Raw genomic sequence first — 25814 nt, 5'->3', positions numbered from 1 at the left:
CATCTTTTAAAATATGAATGCAATTTAATGTGACTTTTGTCTCATGTCAAGAAGCATACCTAATTGTTCTTTAACTGTAACAGGGAGCAGTAGTTCTTTAGGATCACTTAAACCTGCTTGGTTTTCTGCAGACACCCTGAAGAAATAGTCGACGTTTTCCTTAAGACCGTGGACAACATGATGAGTTGTCTTTACAACTGCACACTTAACCCATTTTTGCTGTCCTTTCTCAAGAGCTTCAAGGAGGTAGCTAACAATTCTGCTTCCACCATCGTGTTCTGGTTTTAGCCATGAAAGAGAAACACTGTCCTTTGTGACGTTTGTCACTCCTAGCTTTTCTGGAGGGCTGGGTTTTTCTGAGAAAAAAAGTGCAACAGGTTAAACAATATAGAACATATTTACTTTTTATATTAGCAATTTCACAGGAACACAATCTGGATCAAGAAAATGTGTTTTTAAACAAATTTGTATATTGGAAATAATTTAAGTAAAATCCAAGCAAAATTTAAAATTCAAGCTATTACTTAGCTCTTTTTCATTTGTAAAACCTCAGACATACCTACAAAAAATGATCTATTTTACTGTATCCATATTTATAGCTTTTGACATTGTTTTAAAGTAAACACTTTAAAACACATATTATTTTAAGTATTAAATTTTTTTCATAGTAAATTTTCATAGTAAATTATTTTCATAGTAAAACATACCTGTTATTTTTGTTCCCTCTTTGGTCTCAGAAGGCACACCAACACCATATTCATTTTCTCCGGAGACACGGAAGTAGTAAATGGCACCTTCTTGCAAACCAGTCACTTTGTAGGACAGGCGATGACAGTTGTTTGTCACAGTGACCCACGCCTTTTTGCTAGCTTCTCGTTTTTCAATGACATAGTTCTTTACAGGTGCTCCACCATCATTTTCAGGAACATCCCAAGATAACACAGCCGATTCTTTAGTTACATCTTTTGTTGCGATATTGGATGGCGGGCCAGGCGTATCAAGAACTTTGACAATTAAAGTCAAGGTAGTAGTGTTCAGGATGTTTTGCAATGTTAACGTATATTTTCCAGAATCATTTCTTGTTGCTTTTTCAATTGTAAGAGATGTACAATTACTTGAAGTGTCAATGCTTGCCCGTGTACGGAGATCAGTGTCTGGTTTGTTCCATGTTACATTTGGGACTGGTTTGCCTCTGAAAGGAACAGTCATTGTGAAAGATCCACCAGCCTTCACAATTAAGGTCTTCCGCATTTCACTGTCAATTTCAAAGGCAGGTTCTTCCTCTCTTTCTTTTGCCACCTGAGGTTCTGAGACATCACTTGGTTCACTGACACCCATTTTGTTAATGGATTTCACTCTAAAAACATACTCAGAGCCTGATGTTAACCCAGTTATGGTATATTCTGTGCCTCTTAAATTCTGAATAGCTGTTGTCCAGTCAGTTTCATCGGTTTTCTTGTATTCAACTGTGTATCCTGTTACTGGAGCACCTCCATCAAACAGTGGCTTTGTCCAACCAATTGTGATGTTTGACCTTGTAGAATCCATAATCTTAGGTTTAGACGGGGGCGATGGCAAGAAGATTGGATCTTCTGCCTTAATCAATGGTGTGGTTTCACTTGGGAGACTGAGACCAGCAGCATTTTCTGCATAAACCCGGAATTCATATTCACATCCCTCACGGAGACCTGGTGACTTCACTCTTAAATCATAAACTGGCTTTTTGTTCACACGAATCCATCTTAGGCTGGTTTTCTCACGCCTTTCAATTACATAGCCAGAGATCTCACTGCCTCCATCGGACTCAGGCCTTGCCCAGCAGAGAGTTATTGAATCTTTGCTCACACTGGTGATCTCTAAAGATGTAGGTGGGCTTGGAACTGTAAATGGGTCTAGGGCTTTGACAGCAACACTTTCCAGAGGCTCACCAACACCGTATTTGTTAACTCCCATCACTCTGAAAATATACTCATTACCCTTCAGTAATTTTGTCACTTTACAAGATGTTGTTTTAAGCTCTCCTTCACAAAGTGTCCATGCAATTCTGCTGGTCTCACGTTTTTCCACAATATAATGATCAATATCGGCACCACCGTTTTCTTGGGGGGGTCCCCATGATAAATGGCACTTTTCAGCAGTAAGGCCATTTATTTCTAAAGGACCTGCAGGTGGACCAGGTCTATCAAGTACTTTGCAGTTAATTGCCAAAGATTTTGTTCCTGCAACATTCTGTAATGTTAGTACATACTGTCCTGAGTCACCTCGGATACAGTCCTTAACGGTTATTGCAGTAGTGTAATCTGTTGAGACGATTTCAACTCTAGCTTTTCCTTCAAGCTCCTTGCCATCCTTTGTCCATGAAATCACTGGTATTGGCCGTCCTGCAACATCAGCATTGACCTTAAACACTTCTCCAGCTTTCACAACTACAACATCCCTGAATTTAGCATCCATCATAATTCTTGGAGCCTCTACATCATCTTTCACAGTCACAGGTCCAGTTGATTCAGATGGCTGACTGAAGAGTCCAGCAGCATTCTTTGCAATCACATGGAATTCATAACGCTGGTCCTCTGTAAGTCCACCTACATCAAAGTATGTTTCTTGCACATTAGTAAAATTACATTTTAGCCAACGACCATCTGGTAGTTCTCGGCGTTCAATAATATATCCTGTTACTTTAGCTCCACCATCGTATTCTGGTTTAGTCCACTTCAATGAGACAGATGTTCTTGTAATATTGGTAACTTCTGGCTGACCAGGAGGATCACATGGATCTCTTGCAGCAACAGGTTCACATGCTTTGCTGCATTTGCCTATTCCAGCAATGTTTTCTGCATACACACGATATTCATACATCAGCCCTTCATCAAGACCTGTAACTTTCATTTGTGTATCAGTTATGAGGCTCCTGTTAACTTTTGTCCAAAGAATGCTGCTTCTTTCTTTATGCTCCAAGTGATATCCTAGTACTACGCTACCTCCATCATTAACAGGTACCTGCCAAGTTACAATCATGAAAGATTTAGTTGCATGTGCCACACGAGGTGTTCCAGGTGGACCTGGAGGCTTAAATGGATACTCTGCCACAACAGAAGGAGAATTAGTGTAAGTGCTTTTCCCATAGCGATTTTCTGCACAAACACGGAACTGATATTCAGATCCAGTGACAAGTCGAGATACTTTAATTGATGTTCTTGCAACTGCTGCAGATACTACCTCCCATGTTGTTGTGGTAGTATCTCTCTTTTCCACTATGTAATTGCTAATATGACATCCACCATCATATGCTGGAGGCTTCCAGGACAGAGTTACACTATCAGCACTAACTTCATCAATTTTAACATCAGTTGGTGGTCCTGGTCTATCAAGGACAATTACAGTTAGAGAAGCTGTTGTTGATCCAGCAGTATTTGAAAGATGTAATTCATAATGCCCCAGATCTTCATTTGTAGCTTCCTTGATGGACAGTGAAGTTAAAGTCTTTGATGTCTGAACATTTACCCTCGTTGTCTGTTTTAAGGGATTCCCATCCTTCTTCCAGCTAGTAGTGGGAAGAGGTCGCCCTCTGAATGGAATGTCAATCTTAAGATCATCTCCAGCTTTCACTGTGAATGTATTAAAAAGGAGCTCAACAGACGGCTGGATTTCAATATCTTTTGCAATGACTGGGACACCAAGTTCTCTTGGATCACTTTTTCCTTTTTCATTAACAGCAATAACCCTGAAACTGTACTCTTCTCCCATAGTTAAGCCTGTTATTGTTGCTTCCAGTGTTTTCACCTGTGTACATGCACTCCATTTTACACTTCCTTTACTCTGCATTTCTACTATATAACCAGTAATTTTACTACCACCATCACTCTCTGGCTTTTCCCATTTAATTGAAGCAGAATTGCGAGTCACGTCAACAAGAACGACCTTTGAAGGTGGAGAAGGTGGTTCAGACACCTTAACTGGATCAGCAGTTTCTGCTGGTAAACCAGCCCCATATTCATTTACAGCTAGAACACGGAAGTAATAACTACATCCTTCTTGTAGCTGAGTAATCTTGAAGGAATTCTTTGTACAGTTGCTTGTAACTGTGGCATATGCCTTTCTCGTGGACTCTCTCTTTTCAACTACATAGTTGGTAATTTTAGCTCCGCCATCAATCAGTGGTGCTTCCCAGGCTAAAGTTACAAAATCTTTCTTCACTTCTCTGATTGTCAGGTTTAGAGGTGCACTAGGTGTATCAAGCACTCTGACATTAACAAAAGCAGATTTTTTGCCACTGTTGTTCTCTAAAGTAAGATTGTATCTACCACTATCAAATCTATTGACATTGTCAATGACCAGCATTGTGTAGGAACTGGTGACTTCAATCTGAGCTCTCTCACTAATTGTTCCTTCTGCTTTCTCCCATTTAACTTCAGGTTCTGGTCTTCCTTTGATGGTGACAAACAGGCGTAAAGTAGCACTAGCACGTACAGTGACTACTTTTCTGAGATCCGCATCAAGTTCAATTTCAGGAGGTTCAATCTTGTCCTCTGCTAAGACTGCACCAGGTATAGTGGCAGGTTCTCCTACTCCTTCTGAGTTGATAGCACAGATGCGGAAGTTGTATTCCTGGTTCTCTTTTAGCTTTGTCACGGTGAACTGTTTTGCTTGGATGCCTGCTGGTGGGGTGCAGGTAGTCCATTCATCAGCAGCAGCTTCTTTTACTTCTACTACATAGCCTTTAACTGGAGCACCACCATCATAAATGGGTTTGCTCCAGGCAAGAGAAACTGATGACCTGGAAGTATCTGTAACCTTTGGATTGCTAGGTGGACCTGGTGGATATAATATATCACAAGCACGATAGAAAATGGATGGCTCACTGGGTTCCCCTACCCCTGCAGCATTTTCAGCAGACACTCTAAATTCATAGAAATGCCCATCGGTTAGACCTGTTACTCTGAATCTCAAGTCTGTCAGCCTTTTCTTATTGCATTTGGTCCATCGGATACCATCTTTGTCTCGTTTCTCAAGTATGTAACCTTCAATTTCAGCTCCCCCATTGTCTTCTGGGCGACCCCATGTTACCACCATAGAATCTTTTGTGATTGCTGAAACTTCAGGTGTTGAAGGGGGGCCAGGGGGTTTGTACGGATTACGAGCCACAACTGGTTCAGATTCCAAGGGCTCTCCAACTCCGTATTTATTCACAGCTACTACGCGGAAAATGTATTCATTGCCAGGAAGGAGTTTAGTTACTTTGTGATTAAGAGCCTGCACGTCTGTGGCTACTTGAGTCCAGGAAAGCCTGCTTGTCTCTCTCTTCTCAATGATATAATGTGAGATACTAGAACCACCATCATGTAAAGGTGGAGACCATGACAAGTAGCATTTTTCTGCAGTGACACCTGTAACATTCAAAGGTCCTTCTGGAGGTCCTGGTCTGTCAAGCACTTTTACAGTGATTGGTATAGATTTGGTGCCACCAACATTTTTGAGGTTAAGAGTATAGTGACCTCCATCTACTCTTATACAGTCTTTGACAGTGAGAATTGTTTTCTCAATGGTAGATTTAATTTCCATTCTTGCAGTTGTTTCTTCAAGGTCTTTACCATCTTTTGACCATGTAATGTCAGGAATAGGTTTCCCATGGATATCAGCTTCAAGAACAAACGTTTCACCAGCGTGAACAACAATGACATCTCGGTATTTAGGATCCAGTGAAGCTCCTGGTGCTTCAATTTCATCTCTGGCAGTAATAGGTCCTGTACTTTCAGATGGTTCACTAAAGCAACCTGCTGCATTTCTTGCAATTACTCTGAATTCATATCGCTGGTTTTCAACAAGACCACTTACTGTGAATTCTGTTTCCAACACATTTGTAAAGCTGGCTTTCATCCAGCGACCATCTGGCAGTTCTTTCTTTTCTACAATATAACCAGTTATTTTGCTTCCACCATCATATTCTGGCTTTTTCCACTTCAGTGTGATATTACTTCTTGTAACAACAATGGCCTCTGGGCGGCCAGGTGGGTCACAAGGATCTCGGGCAACATACAGTTCTGATACTTTGCTGACTTTGCCAATGCCAACAATGTTTTCAGCAGAAACTCTAAACTCATATTCAAGACCTTCTTCAAGGCCGTCTGTTTTATATTTGGTGTCCACAATAAGTGATTTGTTCAGTTTTGTCCAAAGAATGCTGTTCTTATCTTTACGCTCAAGATGATAGCCAAGAATTTTGCTTCCTCCGTCATTAACTGGTTCATGCCATTGTACAATCATATGGTCCTTGGAAGCTGCTGTAACAAATGGGGTTCCAGGTGGTCCAGGTACCTTGTAGGGGTATTGCACAACAACTGATTTAGAAGCCAAAGGAGAGCTCTTTCCGTATCTATTTTCAGCAGAAATCCTGAACTGGTATTCAGAACCTGTTTTAAGCTTTGTTGCTTTTATGGTTGTTCTTGCAACTGTTGCTGACACAATGTTCCACGTGGTAGTGCTTGTGTCACGCTTTTCTACTATATAGTTACTTATCTGGCAGCCACCAGTATAATCAGGTGGATCCCATGATAAAACAACAAAGTCCGCACTAATTTCATCAAAGCGGACAGGTCCTCGTGGTGGGCCAGGCTTTTCTAGTACGATTATGCTCAGGTGCTCTGTTGCTGTACCAGCTGAATTTGTTGCTGTTACTGTATATTTACCAAAGTCTTCTCTGTTGCTTTCTTTTATATGCAAAATAGTTGATGTTGTTGTATTCTGAATATTTAATCTGGTTGTCTGTTTCAGTGGCTGCTCATCTTTTGTCCAAGTAATCGTAGGTTTGGGTCTGCCAATAAATGGTACTTCTACCTTCAGATCTTCTCCAGCTTGTACACTGTATGTATTAAACATCAGTTTGAAACTTGGCTCAATAGTCAAGTCTTTAGCTATCACAGGAATTCCAAGTGCTCTGGGATCACTTTTGCCTTTTTCATTGTAGGCAATCACACGGAATTGATATTCCTGTCCTGGACTCAAACCAGACACCTCTGCATTACAAGTTTTGGTCTCACTAACAACACTCCATTTTTCTGTTCCTTTAGGCAACATTTCAACAAGGTATCCCAGAATTCTGCTACCTCCATCATGCTCAGGTTTTTCCCACATAAGTGATGCACTTCTCTGAGTCACATCAGTGAGTGTTACTTTCCCAGGAGGCAAAGGTGGCTCTGAGGCTTTGACAGCATCCTTGGTTTCAACTGGAACACCAATTCCATATTCATTTTCAGCCATAACTCTGAAGTAGTAAATTGCTCCTTCTGTAAGATTTTCAACTTTAAAACTAGTCTTGCCACACTTAGCACTTACATTTGCAAATGCCTTCCTGGTTGACTCACGCTTGTCTATCACATAATTCTTTACCTTTGCACCACCATCAATAATCGGTGGCTCCCAAGATAATACAGCAGAATCCTTCTTTACATCCTTTACCACTAAGTTCTGTGGGGGTCCTGGCGTGTCTAAGACTTTCACTGTAACAAATGCAGATTTAGAACCACTGCTGTTCTCTAGCTTGAGAATATACTTTCCAGCATCATTTCTATCACAGTTGTCAATTGAAAGTTGCGTGTAGTTTATGCCTTTATCAATCTGAACTTTTTCTGAGAATTCGCCTTCTTCTCGGGACCATGTGATGTCAGGTGTTGGTCGTCCCCTGAATGGTATGTGAATCCTAGCAGACCCACCAGCTCTAACCACTATCCCTTTCCTTAGCTCTGAATCAATATCAAGCTCTGGAGCTTCAAGTTTGTCTTCTGGTTTAATAGTACCAGGAACTGATGCAGCCTCTCCCACACCAATCTTGTTGAGAGCACACACTCGTAGTTTGTATTCTTGATGTTCAGTAAGCTTTTTGATCTCAAATCGAGTGGCACGTATACCTGTCTGTGGAGTAACAAGTGACCATTCATCTTCCTCTGCTTTACAGATTTCTACAAGGTACCCCTGGATTTCACAACCACCATCATAAATAGGTTTACTCCAACCAAGCGTAACTGAATTTTTGGTGGTATCCACAACATGGGCATTTGTAGGTGGGCCAGGCTTGAACATTGGGTCACAAGCTTTGAAGTAGGGAGAAACTTGGCTTGGTTCACCAACTCCAGCAGCATTTTCAGCAGAAACTCTGAATTCATATTCATGATCCTCTGTTAAACCGGTAACTCTTAACCGCAAATCTGTAATGCGGCGTTTATTGCATTTTATCCATCTGATGCCTGCTCGGTCTCTCTTTTCTACAATGTAACCTATGATTTCACTACCTCCATCACTATCTGGCCTGGTCCAGCAGACAGTCATAGAATCCTTTGTGATGTTGGTAATTTCCAAGGCTTTTGGTGGTCCAGGAACCACGAATGGATTTTTCATCATTACTGGCACAGATTCTAATGGCTCACCAACCCCATATTTGTTAACTGCCATGATACGGAAGACGTATTCATTTCCTTCCAAGAGTTTTGTTACTTTTAGCATTGTAGGTAAAACTTCCGAAGCAACCACAGTCCATGCCAGGCGGCTAGTTTCTCTCTTCTCTACAATGTAATGAGAAATATCACTGCCACCGTCATGAAGAGGAGGACCCCATGCCAGTGCACATTTTTCAGCTGTAACTCCTGTCACTTGGACTGGGCCCTCTGGAGGTCCTGGCCTGTCCAAGACTTTTACATTTACTGTTACTGTCTTTGTTCCTGCAACATTAGAGGCTTCTAGAATGTACTGACCACCATCAACTCTAATAGCATCTTTTACAATTATTAGTGCACTGAAATCTGTGTTCTTTATTTCATATCTAGCAGTGTCCTCAAGCTCTTTATCTCCTTTATACCACTTAATGGTTGGTAATGGCTTTCCATGAACATCAGCCTCAAGTCTGAATGTTTCACCAGCATTTACAACAATAGTGTCTTTGTACTTTGGATCCATTGAAATTCGTGGAAGATCAACTTCATCCCTTGCTGTTATTGGTCCTGTACTGTCAGAAGGTTTGCTTATTGCACCTGCAGCATTCTTTGCAATTACTCTAAACTCGTATCTTTGGTCTTCAGTAAGTCCTGTTACAGTGAACTGAGTTTCAATGATATTTGTGAAGCTCGCTTTCATCCACCGACCATCTGGTAAGTCACGTTTTTCTACAATATAACCGGTAACCTTACTTCCACCATCATATTCTGGTTTGGTCCACTGTAGAGTAATAGAGCTTCTTTTTATTATTATAGCTTCTGGGCGACCTGGAGGATCACATGGATCACGAGCTACATAGCACTCAGAAACTTTACTTGTTCTGCCTACACCAACGATATTTTCTGCAGAAACTCGAAACTCATATTCAATTCCCTCTTCAAGGTTATTTGTCTTAAAACTTGTGTCCTGAATAATAGTCTTGTTTACTTTAGTCCACAGAATGCTATTTTTCTCCTTCCTCTCAAGATGGTAGCCCAACACTTTACTGCCACCATCATTTACTGGCTCATGCCACTGTACAACCATGGAGTCTTTCGTAACTGTTGTCACAAATGGTGTGCCAGGAGGTCCTGGTTCCTTGTATGGATACTGTGCTACAACTGGTGCAGATTCCAATGCAAAACTCCGCCCATACCTGTTCTCAGCAAATATTCTGAACTGGTATTCTGAACCGGTTTTCAGTTTAGTCACCTTCAGTGTAGTTCTTGCAACAGTAGCTGAAACTGTATCCCATACAGTGGTTGTTGTATCTCTCTTGTGAACAACATAGTTGGTGATTTGGCAGCCGCCTGTGTACACTGGAGGATTCCATGACAGGGTAATACTTTCTGCACTTATTTCATCAAACTTCACAGGTCCAGCTGGAGGGTCAGGTTTGTCTAGGGTAATAATTTCAACAGAGGCAGACTTTTGCCCAACAACATTAGCCACAGTGATTTCATAAGTGCCACTGTCTTCTTTGCAAGTTTCCTTAAGATTCAGTACAGTGAGATCAGCTGAATCGCTAACATTGATTCTTGTTGTCTGCCTTAATGGCTGGCCATCTTTAACCCAGGTAACAGTTGGTTTAGGCCGACCTGCAATTGGTATTTCTACTTTTAGGTCCTGTCCCACCTGAACACTGTAACTGTGGAAAGCAGGTCTTACATCAGGTTCAATCACCAGGTCTTTGGCAACTATTGGAACTGCAAGTGCTCTAGGATCACTCTTACCCTTTTCATTTACAGCCATTACTCTAAAAAGATATTCTTCCCCTTGAGTTAGATTAGTAACAACTGCTTCAAGTGTTTTAACACGAGCACACTCTGACCACTTCTCACTACCCTTTGCTTGCATTTCAACAATATACTGTATGATTTTGCTACCACCATCATGTTCAGGTTTTGCCCAGCTTAGCGAGACACTGTTTCTTGTGACATCATCCACTGTTATTTTTCCAGGAGGCTGTGGAACTTCAGCAACTTTAATTGGGTCACTGGTTTCTGCAGGGAGGCCAATTCCATATTCATTCTCAGCAGAGACTCTGAAGAAGTAATAGCAGCCCTCCTGAAGCTGATCTACTTTCCATGAAGTCTTATGGCAGTTTGTTACAACAGCTGCATATGCCTTTCTTGTTGCTTCACGCTTTTCAATAATGAAATTCTTTATTTTTGCTCCACCATCCAAGAGAGGAGGCTCCCATGAAAGTGAAACAGAGTCTTTAGTGATCTCTCTGATTTTCAAATTAACAGGTGCACTTGGGGTATCCAGTACTCTAACACTGACAAAGGCAGACTTCGTTCCACTGCTGTTTTCCAAGGTCAGAGTATACTTTCCGCTATCAAATCTGTTAACGTTATCTAGAACAAGGGAAGTAAAGCTACTAGTGGTATCAATAACAGCTGCTTCTCTGATGTCACCTTCCACTTTACCCCATTTTACTTCAGGTGTTGGACGACCTCTGATGGGAACAAACAGTCTTAAGGAACCTCCTGCTCTCACATTTACAATCTTCCTTAATTCCATGTCAAGGTCAAGGTCTGGTGCTTCCATCTTTTCTTCTACAATAACAGAACCAGGAACATCTGCATGCTCTCCAACTCCTGCTTTATTAACTGCACATATGCGGAATTTGTACTCATGTTTTTCTACTAATTTTTCTACTTCCATGTGAGTATTCTTAATTCCAGTTGGAGGGGTACAAATTGCCCATTCACCATCACTTACATCACATTTTTCCACAATGTATCCCTGAACTTCAGAGCCACCATCGTATATAGGTTTACCCCATGAAAGAAAAACTGAAGATCTTGTAACATCCGTAACTTTAGGATTATTGGGTGGACCTGGCTTGTAAATAGGATCACATGCTTTGTAATAAGTAGAAGGTGGACTTGGTTCACTAAGGCCAGCAGCATTTTCGGCTGAAACTCTGTACTCATAATCATGATTTTCTATTAGGCCAGTCACTCTGTACCGCAGTTCACTTATCAGGCGTTTGTTACATCTTGTCCAGCGAATACCTTCCTTATCTCGTTTTTCAAGGACGTAGCCCAGGATTTCACTGCCGCCATCTGAGGCTGGTCTTTCCCAAACAACTATCATAGAATCCTTGGTAACGGCTGTGACTTCAGGAGCCTTTGGAGGAAGGGGCACAACAAATGGGTTCTTTGCGACTACTGGGTCAGACTCAAGAGGTTCACCAACACCGTATTTATTTACTGCCATGATGCGGAAAACATACTCATTTCCTTCTAGAAGTTTTGTAACTTTGCAATTCAGGGTTTGCACATTTGAGTCAACGACAGTCCACACCAAGCGACTGGTTTCCCTTTTTTCTACAACGTAGTGTGAAATATCGCTACCACCATCTTGTAGTGGAGGTTTCCATGATAGTGTGCATTTTTCAGCTGTAACACCTGTAAACTCAACAGGTCCTTCTGGAGGTCCAGGTCTATCAAGAACTTTGACATTAACAGGAACCTTCTTTTCACCTGCAACATTCTTTGCCAGTAGTACATACTGCCCACTGTCAACTCGTGTGGCTTCCTTCACACTGAGGCTTGTGGCAAAATCAGTAGATTTTATTTCCATATGAGCGGTGCTTGTCAGCTCACGGTCACCTTTAAACCACTGAATGGAAGGTAATGGCTTGCCATGAATATCGGCATCAAGCTTGAATGACTCACCAGCATGCACTACAATAGTGTCTCTGAATTTTGGATCCATACTTATTTGAGGTGGTTCTACTTCATCTCTTGCTGTAATTGCCCCTGAGCTCTCAGATGGTTCACTGAAAACACCTGCGGCATTTCGTGCTATAACACGAAACTCGTATCTCTGGTTTTCAACTAGACCAGTTACTTCAAACTGAGTATCAATAACATTTGTAAAGCTTGCTTTCATCCAACGGCCATCAGGTAATTCTTTCTTTTCAACAACATAGCCTGTGATTTTGCTTCCACCATCATATATCGGTTTCTTCCACTGGAGTGTTACTGAGCTTCTTGTGACAATTACAGGCTCTGGACGACCTGGAGGGTCACATGGGTCACGTGCAGTATAGCATTCAGATGCTCTACTTGCCTTTCCAATTCCCACTATGTTTTCTGCAGAGACTCTGAATTCATATTCAAGACCTTCCTCAAGGCCAGTTGTCTTGAATTTGGTATCTGGAAGAGGTGTTTTATTCAGTTTAGCCCACAGAATGCTGTTTCTTTCTTTGCGCTCCAAGTGATAACCAATGATCCTGCTGCCGCCATCATTGACTGGCTCGTGCCACTGTACCACCATGCTGTCTTTTGAGATATTTGTTACAAAAGGAGTTCCAGGTGGACCAGGAACTTTAAATGGGTATTGGGCTATTATTGACTCTGAGGTGAGATACGTACTCTTCCCATATCTGTTCTCAGCTGCGATTCTGAACTGATATTCACAGCCAGTCTTTAAACGACATGCTTTTATAGTTGTTCTTGCAACAGTAGCTGACACAATGTGCCATGTGGTGGTGGAAGTGTCTCTTCTTTCTACAATGTAATTATTGATAGAGCTACCACCATCATACTTGGGTGGTTCCCAGGAAATAGTAATACTGTCTGCTGTTACTTCATCTACTTTTACAGGTCCAGTTGGAGGTCCCGGTTTATCAAGGACAACAATATTTAGTGTCTCAGTTGCTTCACCAGCAGAGTTTGTAAGTTTAACTAAATATGTTCCCACATCTTCTCTGCATGCTTCTTTTATTGTTAACACTGTGTTGTTTTCCGAGCTTTCTGCATTTACTCTTGTTGTCTGCTTCAATGCCACGTTGTCTTTATGCCAAGACACTGCTGGTTTGGGTCGACCAACAAAAGGAACATCAACCTTTAAGTCCTCACCTGCTAGAACACTGAAAGTGGTAAACAGTAGTTTGAAAGCTGGTGGGATCACAAGATCTTTTGCAACAACTGGTATACCCAGCTGGCGAGGATCACTGATACCTTTCTCATTCTGAGCTGAAACACGGAAGTTGTATTCTTCACCTTGGATCAATCCTGTGATGGTGGCTTCAGTAACTTTTACTGTAGCACAGGTTGACCACTTTTCACTGCCTTTGCTTTGCATTTCTACAATATAGCCCAGAATTCTGCTACCACCATCATGTTCTGGTTTTTCCCAAGATAAGCTCACGCTATTTCTTGTCACATCCAACAAAGTTATTTTTCCTGGTGGGAGTGGTCTTTCTGATACTTTTATGGATTCTGAAGTTTCCACTGGAAGGCCAATTCCATACTCATTTTCAGCTAAGACTCTGAAGTAGTAGTTGCAGCCTTCTTGCAGTGAATCAACTTTCCAGCTGGTTTTGTGGCAATTGGCATTAACAGTTGAATAAGCTTTTCTTGTTGATTCACGCTTTTCAACGATGTAATTTTTTATTTTAGAGCCACCATCTATGAGAGGAGGTTCCCAAGTAAGTGTAACTGAGGATTTTGTAACTTCCTTTATTTTCAAATCTTGAGGTGCCCCCGGAGTATCAAGAACTCTGACATTCACAAATGCTGTCTTACTGCCTGAGCTGTTTTCAATTGTCAGTATGTATTTGCCACTATCAAATCTATTTACATTTTCAACAATAAGTAAAGTATAAGAGCTTGTTGATTCAATGCTCGCTCTATCCAAAGATTCCCCATGTTCTCTTGTCCATTTTACTTCAGGTGCTGGTCTTCCTTTAATTGGGACAAAAAGTCTCAGAGTACAGCAAGCTCTAATAGTTACAACTTTACGTAGTTCTGCATCAAGTTCAATCTCTGGAGGTAGCATTCTTTCTTCAGCTTTTGGAGTGCCAGGAACAAGAGCAGGTTCCCCAAGACCTTCAGAGTTCATAGCATATATCCGTATTTTATACTCTTGATTTTCTTTCAGGTCAGTGATGGTAAAAGAAGTGGCCTTTAGACCCATTGGTGGAGTTACAATCTTCCACTCATCTTCTTCAGGTAGTGCAATCTCAACCATGTAACCTGTGATCTCTGAACCACCATCATATATTGGTTTGTTCCAAGCTATTGTAATAGAGGACTTGCTGCTATCCAAAACACGAGGATTGCCTGGGGGACCAGGCTTAAATACAGTATCACAGGCTTTGTAGAATGGACTGGTTGGGCTTGGCTCACTGACACCAGCAGCATTTTCTGCCATGACTCTGTATTCATATTCATGGCCTTCTGTCAGTCCAGACACTTTATAACGTAAGTCAGTAACAACCCTTTTGTTACATTTCACCCACCGTAGACCAGCCTTGTCTCGACGTTCCACAATATAGTTAGTTATTGGGCTCCCACCATCAGAATCAGGATGGCCCCAACACACAACCATAGAATCCTTTGTAATTGCTGTAACTTCAGGTGTCTTAGGTGGATCAGGTGGAACATACGGATTTACTGCCAGAACAGGCTCTGATTCCAGAGGCTCACCAACTCCATATTTGTTAACAGCCATAACTCGGAACACGTACTCATTGCCCTTCAACAATTTAGTAACCTTCAGTTTCGTCACTGGAACCTCTGTGCCTACAGATGTCCATGCCAATCTACTTGTTTCACGTTTTTCAACCACATAATGGTCAATCTTTGCTCCTCCATCATCCAATGGGGGTAGCCATGACAGCACACATTTTTCTGCAGTGACTTCAGATACAGCCAAAGGCCCTTCTGGGGGACCTGGTCTATCAAGAACTTTAACATTGAAGATATGCTTGGCAAAGCCACCAGGGTTTGTTGCAGTAAGCGTATAAGCACCACCATCTCTTCTCGAGGAATCTTTGTTGATGAGAATGGTAGAGAAATCTGCTATTTTTATTTCCAATTTTGCTGTGTCTTCGAGTTCTTTTTCTCCCTTTGTCCATGTCATAGTTGGTGGAGGACGACCTGAAACATCAGCCTCAAGTCTGAAAACTTCCCCTGCTTTCAGCACTATGGTGTCCTTGTATTTAGCATCCACCTTTATCCTTGGTGCTTCAATGTCATCTCTGCAAGTGATTGCATCTGATGGCTCTGAGGGCTGACTGACAGCTCCACCAGCATTCCTAGCAATGACACGGAATTCATAGGCAGCATCTTCTGTCAAACCACTCACAGTGAATTCAGTCTCTAGTATATTGCTGAAATTAGCCTTCAGCCAACGGCCATTAGGAAGGTCTCTTTTTTCAACAGTGTAGCCAGTTATCTTAAAACCTCCATTATATTCTGGTTTAGTCCACTTCAGTGTAACTGCGTGTCTTGTAATGTTCAGAGGTATTGGCTTACCAGGTGGATCTATTGGGTCCAGGGCAAACACAGGCTCAGATGGCTTGCTTGGCTTACTCTTTCCAGCTAGATTTTCTGCTATAACACGGAATTCATATGCAATGCCATCGGTAAGTCCAGATGATTTAAAGATATTTCCTGACACCAACATTTTACTTACAGTCTGCCAAACAATGCTGTTTCTCTCTTTTCTTTCAATATGATATCCCAGTATTGGGCTTCCACCATCAGTAACTGGCTCATTCCAGCTAATGGTCATGGATTCTTTGGTTACCGCGATCACCTGAGGAGTGCCAGGAGGCCCAGGTACCTTAAATGGGTAGTTGGCAACTACAGACTCTGAAGTAATGGCTGGACCAACTCCATATCTGTTTTGAGCTTTAACACGGAACTGATACTCAACTCCAGTAGTGAGACGAATGGCTTTAAATGTAGTACGTATCACCGTCGTTGCCAATTCGGTCCATGTGGTACTGTCAGTCTGACGCATTTCTACAATGTAATTACTTATTGGTACACCACCATCATTCAAAGGAGGCTCCCACGAGAATGTTAGGAAATCACATGAAATTTCTTCAAATTTGATTGGTCCAGTAGGTGGTCCAGGTATGTCATGAACCTGGACTGTGATTACTTCACTAACTTCTCCAACAATATTTTTAGCTGACAGTGGATATTGACCACTGTCACTTCGAATACATTCATTGATGGTAAGTATGGTTGCAGTTGCTGTATTTTCATAATTTACCCTTTGTGTTTGCTTAAGTATCTGGTCTTCTTTCTTCCAAGTCACAGTGGGCCTTGGACGACCAAGTACAGGGATTTCAATCTTGATATTGTCACCAGCTTTGGCAATGACTGTTTTCTGGTAAATAGCACGGAGGTCAAACTCTGGTAGCATTGTTTGTTCCTTGATAATAACTGGTCTGCTTTCCCTTGGGGCACTTCTTCCAGCACTGTTTACTGCCATAACCTGGAAAGTATACTCTTCATTTTCAGTTAGATTCTTTACTACACAGTCCAGCGTTTTTACAGTGGTGATGTGTGCCCACTGGTTGGTTCCTTTTCTCTGTGCTTCAATTACATACCCAGTGATCTTGCTGCCACCATCATGTTCTGGTTTTGGCCAAGCTAGGCTAACTGAGTTCCGTGTTACATCCATAATATTAAGGCTCTCAGGTGGGGATGGGGCCTCGGAAGCTTTTACTGGCTCTGTAGTTTCAGCTGGTTCACCAATACCATACTCATTTTCAGCCAGTACTCTGAAATAGTATTCACACCCCTCAGCCAAGTTAGGAATCTTGAAGGAACACTTCTGGCAGTTGGTTGTAACTGTTGAATATGCCTTCCGAGTTGATTCACGTTTCTCAACAATATAGTTTGTTATACGTGAACCTCCATCTACCAGAGGCATATCCCATTGGAGGGTGATACTGTCTTTGGTTATTTCTCTAGGCTTAAGGTTTATTGGTGGACCTGGTGTATCCAAGACTTTTACATTTACAAAGCCAGTCTTCTTACCAGCAGCGTTTTCAAGAGTCATTACATATTTTCCCGCATCATATCTGGTGCACTCTGTGACAATCAAGAGTGTAAAAGAGTCCGTATTTTCAATACTGGCACGTCCTTTGAGTGAAACATCATCTTTTGTCCATGTAACTTCTGGAGTTGGACGTCCTTTAATTGGTACAAAAATCCGAATTGTTAATCCAGCTCTAACAACAAGCGTTCTTCTTAGCTCAGCATCCAGTTCAAAGTCAGGAATCTCTTCTCGGTCAACAATTTCCACACTTGGAATTATTGCTGGTTCACCAACACCTGCAGCATTCATGGCAGAGATTCTGAAATTATACTTGGCTCCGGTCTGCAGATGAGATACAACAAACTGAGTGATTCTTAAAGCAGTCCCTATTGTGTCTTTCACCCATTCATCTTCTCCTTCTTTTTGATGCTCTACTATGTAGCCAGTGATTTCAAGACCACCATCATAGTGAGGCTTGCTCCAGGCTAAAGATGCACTTGTCTTTGTGGTATCAGTCACTCTTGGATTTGCAGGTGGACCTGGTGGGTCTGAAAAGCCAATAAAAGATAAAACATTACATTACAGCAGAAGTCATTTTATGCTCTCTGAATGCCCAGCCCACCCACCCCCAAAAAGAAAAAGCATGATACTGACATGCAACATCTTTGCAAAGGACTGAGTTTGAAGTATCACTTGGTGGTCCGACTCCAGCTCTGTTTTCTGCGCTGACACGGAATTCATATTCATTTCCTTCCAGAAGACCAGTTACTTTGCATCTAAGATCTGAAACTGGTTTCTTTGTTGCTCTCACCCATCTTAAACCCTTCTTTTCTCTTCGCTCCACATGGTAACCTGTGATTTCACTGCCACCATCATCGACTGGCCTTTTCCATGTAACTGTGACAGTATTTTTAGTTACATTTGTTACTTCTGGTTTTCCAGGAGGGCCTGGAGGACCTGTTCAGGCAGAAGAAAGTATAGTTAAACAAAAAACAGTGTCATTAGAAATTAATAAAATCACACTGGAATCTCTTAGCTTGTTCTACTTACCAAATCTATCCACCATTTTAACTGGTTCTGATTGTACTGGTTCACCCTGGCCATACTGATTTACTGCTGAGACACGGAAAACATATTCATTTCCTTGAATGAGCTTGCTAACAACATGCCTACAGCTCTCAATGTTTTCAGCAACCAATGTCCAGAGCAGACGACTTGTTTCTCTCTTTTCAAGAACGTATGATTTTACTGGTGATCCACCATCTTCTGCAGGAGGTGTCCATGTAAGAGTTGCTTTTTCTGCTGAAACATTGCTGATCTCAATAGGCCCTGGAGGTCCTGGAATATCTAAAACTTTCACATGTACAGTCTCCTGCTTAGTGCCGAAAGGATTGGTTGCAGTGATGGTGTATTCTCCAGAATCTTTTCTGGCTGCATATTTGACACTTAGAGTAGAAGAAGTTGGTTTGGTTTCAATGTGCACAAGCTCTGAGGGTCTAAAATCTTTTCCAGCTTTTGACCATGCCGAAGTCGGAGGTGGTTTGCCACGGATACTAATAGCAGACAGTGTGATGGTTTCCCCTGCTTTCACTGTTAAACCTTCCTTCACAGTAGGATCCAGAACAATGCTTGGTGCCTCTGTCAAAACAAAGACAAAAAATACTGATTGTTACAACAAGAACACAGGGTTAAGAAACAAAAGAAATTTGATAGTAATTACTCAAGTAAAATTCCACCTTTTCAATGCCATCTACATACCATACTCATCCTTGCATATTATGGTTCCTGTGGATTCAGATGGAGGACTGATAGCTCCAGCGGTATTCTTAGCTCTAATTCTGAATTCATATTTGCAGCCTTCAGTAAGGTCAGTTACAGTAAATGCACAGTCTGGAACATTCACGTGATTAGCTTTCATCCATGTCTTTTTGGGTAAATCACGCTTTTCTACGATATAGCCAGTTAATTTATGTCCACCATCATATTTTGGTTCTGTCCAAATGAGTGTTACTGAGTTCCTGGTTACATTGATAACTTCAGGTTTCCCAGGAGGATCTAGAAGGAAAAAATATTAAATAGCAGTCAAATAAAAAGTATTTCAAATTTCAGAATTTTCCTTTTTATTTTCCTGATGACTTACCAATAGGATCAAGTGCCACAACTGGTTCAGATGGGAGACTTGGTTTACCTACTCCAGCCATATTGATTGCCATTACTCTGAATTCATATTCCAGACCTTCAGTTAACCCTGTCACTCTGAAATCTTTCATTCTTATTGGCGTGGTATTTGCTCTCTTCCACAGAAGACTATTTCTTTCTTTAACTTCAATGTGATAACCTAAAAGATAAACAATGAGATGAAAATATGGGGGGGTGGTTCTAGAAATCTTAATTTCTCACAGCATTGTGAAACATCATACTGCCTACATTGCATGTTGCATACGCATTGTGCAAGAGGAGCACCAAAAACCAGGTTAAGAAATGGATGTGGACATACACGACAGATGTACGTAATTGCAATGAGGAGGTATTTGTAAATGGAAATTGTTAATTTTGTAGACCCAAGAACTGTCACATACAGGTGAGTTGGGGTTTACCTCTTTACTTATTTTGGCTCTGAGCAAAGACATTGTTTCTCAGTTAGTACTTTCCCAATATTTATTTCTTTTTTTTAATAGGAAGCAAACCAGTGAAATCAGTCAATCAATCAATCAATCAACCACTCACTCAACTTAGTGCATAAACACCTGCTACTTTTATCTTATCCTTTGACAGAGAGAAAGTACTATTAAGAACTGAAATACTAGGGAGGTTTTGGGGGATGTACCTGTGATTGGTGAACCTCCATTTCTTCTGGGATCAGTCCAAGTTAAAGCTACAGACTCATGCCGAACAGCAACAATATTGGGAGGTGGAGGAGCATCTGGGACATCTGAACAATATTGAAAAAATGAAGTAATGTTAAAAATTATTATCATCTCTAAAATAAATTTTTTACATCCCAAAAATTATAATGGATACTTACCAAATGGATGTTTTGCAATGACAGGCTCTGATTTAAGACCTTCCCCTACTCCATATTTGTTTTCCGCCCTGATCCTGAATGTATATTCATTTCCTTCATGAAGCCTTGTAACTCTAAATGTGGTTTTCTGGACTGCAGAGGCACAAGTCACCCACTTATTATTTATGTTATCTCTCTTCTCTAGAACATAGTTAGTGATTTCTGAACCACCATCGTCTTTTGGAGGGCCCCATTTTAAGGTAATGGCATCAGCTGTGACTTCGTCAAATTTCACTGGACCTGTTGGTATGCCAGGTTTGCCAACAACTTTCACAAAAATAGTGCCTTCCTTGCTGCCAGCAACATTCTTCAGAGTTATTGTGTATTTTCCTGCATCAGCTTTCTGGCAGTCGTGTACTACAAGAGTGGTGTTAACTGCTGTAGATTCAAATGCAACTCTCCCACTCTCAGTAATTGCCTGGTCTTCATCCTTCTTCCAAGTCACAGTTGGGACAGGCTTGCCTTTCATAGGGATTTTAAGACGGAAATTGCTACCCTCTTTAGCTGTATAGCACAAATCAGGTAGATCTCTTAAGTCAAGTTCAGGTGCCGCTGTGAAAAATGAAGGAAACCAGTTATTCCCCTATGCATAACCTCTGCGGTAAAATTAAGATGCTGCTTTAAAGGTGTCTTATTTCTATGTATCCAGGGTAATGATAGCATGCATAAAATATAATTTGGGAAAGTAAAGCATTGAATTAATGATCTTGCTTCTCACCAACATCATCTCTTGCTACAATTGTGATCTCTGATGGAGTTCCATATCCAGCATCATTTTGGGCCTTCACTCTGAAAGTGTATTCTTGTCCTTCTTTTAAGTCTCTCATTGAAAAATGGAGATTCTTTCCCCGCATGACTTCTTGCCATTTATTATCACCAACCAGAACTTCAACAATATATGCAGAAATACGGCTTCCACCGTCACTGATAGGTTTCTTCCATACCAAATTGCATGAGGATTTTGTAACAGCTGAAGCTTTTAGATCCACAACTGGCCCAGGTGTTTCTAGAAGGAAGAAAAGCATAGTAAGTTTTCATTCAAGCTAAAAATAAAGATTATTTGAACCACAGAAATAGATGAAAAATATTCATTTTTCCTACCAGAAGCTTTGACAGCATCACGAGTTTCACAAGGATCACCAATACCATATTCATTTTCAGCAAAAACTCTGAAGAAGTAAGATTTGCCTTCTTCTAAGTTAGTTATCCTGTAGCTTGTCTTTGGACACTCTGTTGTTACTGTGGACCATGATTTTCTTTCTGCATCACGTTTTTCAACAACATAATTTTTGATTGGACTGCCCCCATCTACTAGAGGAGGTTCCCATGTAATGAAGGCGGAATCTTTAGATGCTTCCTTTACAATCAGGTTAATGGGTGGGCCTGGCGTATCTGGATAAACACAACAACAATGTATTTGATTTAGTAACAAAATTTTAAAAACCAGTTAAAAAATTAACAAGTATATTACAATGGGGAAAGCCCTTAGACTTACCAAGTACTTTTACAACAATGGTATATGACTTTTTGCCACAGCTGTTCTCCAGACTGAGGACGTATTTTCCAGCATCGTATTTATTTACATTTTCACAACGCAGGAAGGTATCAAAATCAGTTGACTTGATGTCTAATCCTTGTCTATCTCTTAGGTTGGCACCCACTTTAGACCATGAAATCTTAGGAGGTGGACGTCCTCTTACTGGCACATAAAGTCTCATTGTGACTCCAGCACGCAACACAAGGACTTTTCTTAGCTCTGCATCAAGTTCTCCTTCAGGTGGAACTGCGTGTTTAAGAAAAAAACCCATGTAATTAAAGAATCATCTTTAAGATGATCACAAAGTTACTCTGACAAACAGTCCCTTTTTACAGGCACTCCACCAGACTAACCAACTTCTTATACCTGTGATGATGCTAGTGTCCTGACTCCTATTTGAAGATAATTTGCAAATATACCCTTTTTTGCACCAATTTCTCCTCCTTTTTTTTAACCCTGCCTTTACATCATTTATGTTTGAAAGGCTATCAGTTTCTCTAGAATTCCAAGGAGTTTCAGAGCCTCCTGGACTCTAATGCTTTTCTTGAACTAAGACAGTTTTGTGAAGCAATGCTTTTGTATGTGCAGCAAAATAAATACAAAAGCCAGCATGTCTCTCAAGGAGCGTCATACAATCAAAGAGCATCATACAGCTGCTTAGAATAGTAATCTTGACTCAAATTATTTAAAGATATGAAGGTGACTGAAAGTTTTAAGAAAGATGAGAGATCCGGAAATTCTAATTTTAGGATTAGAAAAAGAAAATAATCTTGAAGATCCAGTAGGAGCCAGAAGGTTATAAAGCATATAAATGAAAAAAGCAGACACCAAATTCTGTTCTGTTCCTAAGTGCCCTGTTTTCTTCCAAATTAGCCACTGTTAGCCCACATTTTTTGAGTAAAAACATGTTCCAAATTAATCTGCGCCTGTGACCTGTGACAAGGTCTGTCTTTGAGACTCATCCCATGAATTGAAACAAAAGTCAACAAGGCAATCTGTTTTCAGTGAACATACTTAAAATGTCTTTGGCAGTGTGTTTATCAGGAACATCACTTGGATCGCTGTATCCAATCTTATTGACAGCATATACACGGAACTGGTACTCTGTATCTTCCATCAGCCCTGTTACCACAAAATGTGTAGCCTGTAAATTCTTGGGTAGATTGCATCTGACCCAGTTGTCTGTGTCAGCTCTTTTTGATTCCACTAGATAACCAATGATAGGGCTTCCTCCATCATACGCTGGTTTGCTCCATGACAGGCTAATCGAATTACGAGTAGTATCAACCACTTTTGGGAAAGCAGGTGGGCCAGGAGGATCTGGGAATTAAAACAACATAAAGTCAGCATACCCAATGCTGCATGATAATATTTGGAAATTACAAAGGAAAATATCTGAGACTTTTAGCTTACATTGAGGATCACGAGCATACACTGCTTTAGATGGTGCGCTGGGCTTGCCAGGTCCAGCCTTATTCAATGCTATCACCCGGAACTCATATTCTGTTCCTTCTTGGAGTCCAGTAGCTTTTACAGTTCTTTCAATGACAGGCTTTCTGTTTACTTTTGTCCAGTTAAGAGCCTTCGTTTCACGCTTCTCAAGTATATAACCAGTTATCGGGGATCCACCATCACTAGCTGGCGGCTTCCAGCTAACAGTCATAAAGTCTTTTGTCACATTGCTAATTACTGGTGGATCACAAGGTCCGGGTACATCTGTAGAGATTTATTTGAAAATTACATTCACATTCATAAGTATAGACAAAAACCCAGGGACTAATGAAACCATTCCACAAAGCACTTACCATAGGGATTCTTAGCAACCGCTGGTTCAGTTAAGATGGGGTCTCCAACACCATATTTGTTTTCAGCACAAATGCGGAACTGGTACTCATGTCCTTCTATTAGTTTCTCCACTGTGCAGCTGGTAATGGGTACATTGGCACTGACTTGGGCCCAGTTAGGTCTGCTTGTTTCACGCTTGTCTACAATGTAGTTGGTAATTTCTGAACCTCCATCTTCCAGAGGAGGCTCCCAAGAAAGCATTGCACGGTCAGCATACATATGTTTGATTTTGACAGAAGCTGGTGGGCCAGGCTTATCTAGAACAATTAATATCACATTGTTATAATTCTATCCCTTGCTATATCATTTAATTGTAAATGTATTTATTAATAGACAGTCTTTAGCTTACCAAGTACTTTAAGCCTAATGGTTGCTGACTTTGATCCACTTGCATTTTCAGCAGTAATAGTGTAGTCTCCTGTTTGCTTCCTGTTAACACTGAACAACTCAACTGTAGCAAGATTTCTCTTTGTGGTGATCTTAACACCTTCAGATGGCTTTAAAACTTCTCCTTCTTTCTTCCAGGTGATTGCTGGCATTGGCTTGCCATATACATTTGCCTCCAGACGCACATTAGTTCCAGCTTTTACTGTAAGCTGTGATTGCATAGACACATCCAATTCTATTCTGGGAGGAACTGAAAGGAGAGAGTTCAGGAGTTAACCAATCTAGAAGGAGATAAATGTCTCACACTTCACATGAGTGTTGGTCCCCAAAAAGCACAGACTCTTACCAGAGCTATCAAACGCTTTTTTATTCCTTACCATTTTCTGGATGAATGGTCACAGGATCAGAAGGTTCTGAAGGTTGGCTGATGTTAACTGCTGTCTTGGCAATTGCTCTAAATTGGTACTGAGCATTTTCCTCCAAACCAGTCACAGTGTACTCCTCTTGGGGTATTTGATACGGAGTTGTATTGCACCGAACCCACTTATCACCAGGTAATTTGCAAGCTTCCACAAAGTAACCAATAAGTTTGCTACCACCATCATGCTTTGGTCTTGTCCATACCAGTGATGCAGTACTCTTAGTGACATCAATAACTTCAGGTTTTCCAGGAGGATCTGTGGCAAATAAAAACAGGTTACAGTACATTTTTCCAGAAAAGAGCTAACACATTAAAAAATGGCTTTAATATTACTGGGTCTTATTTACTGCATACCTAGACAGTGCAATCAGGGTGACATCATAGTACACATGGAAGTATAAACAGAAGGGCAAACTAAAGATCATAATAAGTTGGAGATATATTGAAAATTATCATAAAAACAGTCTGTTGCAAAGTACTGGTATGGGTGGCTTACCAACTGGCGCTCTTGCTGTGACAAACTCGGTTGGTTTACTAGGTTTACTTGCTCCAGCTCTGTTCAATGCATAAATTCTGAAAGTATACTCAAGGCCTTCGATGAGGCCCACACAAGGGTATTCTGTGGAGCGCACAGCTGTGTCGTTAGCTTTCACCCACAGTAAACTGTTCCTTTCTTTGCGCTCAATGAGATAACCAGTGATTGGACTGCCTCCATCGCTATCTGGTTTATCCCAAGCAACAAAAATGCAGTCCTTATTGACCTTGGTAATACGTGCATTCTTTGGTTCACTGGGAACATCTAGAAAGGAATATGAAGATAGACATCAATTGTATGTTTTCTTACTAGAAAGTTTAAATAGAGAAATGCTGCCATTAAAAAGTAGCATACCAAACGGGAATCTTGCGATCATCTTGCCAGAAGCAAGCGGCTCAGAAATCCCAAAACGATTTTCAGCACGAACACGGAACATATACTCTTCTCCAGGAATCAGTTTTCCAATTCTGCAGCTTGTCTTTGTGACAGAAGACAAAGCTGTTATCCAGTCTCCTCGGCTTACATCACATTTCTCAACTATATAGTTTGTAATGTTGCTGCCACCATCTTCAAGTGGTATGTGCCATGAGAGAGTGCAAGCATCAGCATCTATTTCAGAAATATCAAATGGAGGCTGTGGTGGACCTGGCTTATCTGCATGAAAAAAGTATATTAGGAAAAAAGGGATGAAATAAAATGGCAACCACTGGAATATAGCAAAACCAGCTTTGTATAAAGCTGGACTGAAAAACAACCAAAT

At 41.0% G+C, this 25814-nt stretch overlaps 1 protein-coding gene across 1 annotated transcript in view; it reads right to left on the bottom strand.

Moving 5' to 3' along the window:
- TTN (titin) overlaps positions 1 to 25814 on the bottom strand; it is a 240259-nt gene that overhangs the window by 28059 nt on the left and 186386 nt on the right. The window contains exons 266-283 of the mRNA XM_086898524.1: positions 25409 to 25708; positions 25016 to 25318; positions 24476 to 24775; positions 24061 to 24348; positions 23672 to 23968; positions 23280 to 23582; positions 22881 to 23186; positions 21825 to 22112; positions 21431 to 21721; positions 21048 to 21335; positions 20291 to 20881; positions 20093 to 20197; positions 19406 to 19603; positions 19024 to 19320; positions 18316 to 18903; positions 17920 to 18222; positions 708 to 17813; positions 60 to 356 (exon numbers count right to left, since the gene is read on the bottom strand). Of these exons, the coding sequence (XP_086754650.1) occupies positions 60 to 356; positions 708 to 17813; positions 17920 to 18222; positions 18316 to 18903; positions 19024 to 19320; positions 19406 to 19603; positions 20093 to 20197; positions 20291 to 20881; positions 21048 to 21335; positions 21431 to 21721; positions 21825 to 22112; positions 22881 to 23186; positions 23280 to 23582; positions 23672 to 23968; positions 24061 to 24348; positions 24476 to 24775; positions 25016 to 25318; positions 25409 to 25708 (22449 nt within the window). The remainder of the gene's footprint in view (positions 1 to 59; positions 357 to 707; positions 17814 to 17919; positions 18223 to 18315; positions 18904 to 19023; positions 19321 to 19405; positions 19604 to 20092; positions 20198 to 20290; positions 20882 to 21047; positions 21336 to 21430; positions 21722 to 21824; positions 22113 to 22880; positions 23187 to 23279; positions 23583 to 23671; positions 23969 to 24060; positions 24349 to 24475; positions 24776 to 25015; positions 25319 to 25408; positions 25709 to 25814) is intronic.

Source organism: Cyanistes caeruleus, chromosome 7, assembly GCF_971803275.1.
Source record: "Cyanistes caeruleus chromosome 7, bCyaCae1.hap1.1, whole genome shotgun sequence".
NCBI lineage: Eukaryota > Metazoa > Chordata > Aves > Passeriformes > Paridae > Cyanistes > Cyanistes caeruleus.
The sequence above is the reverse complement of the archived record's forward strand: the minus strand, read 5'-3'. Positions and strand labels throughout refer to the sequence as shown.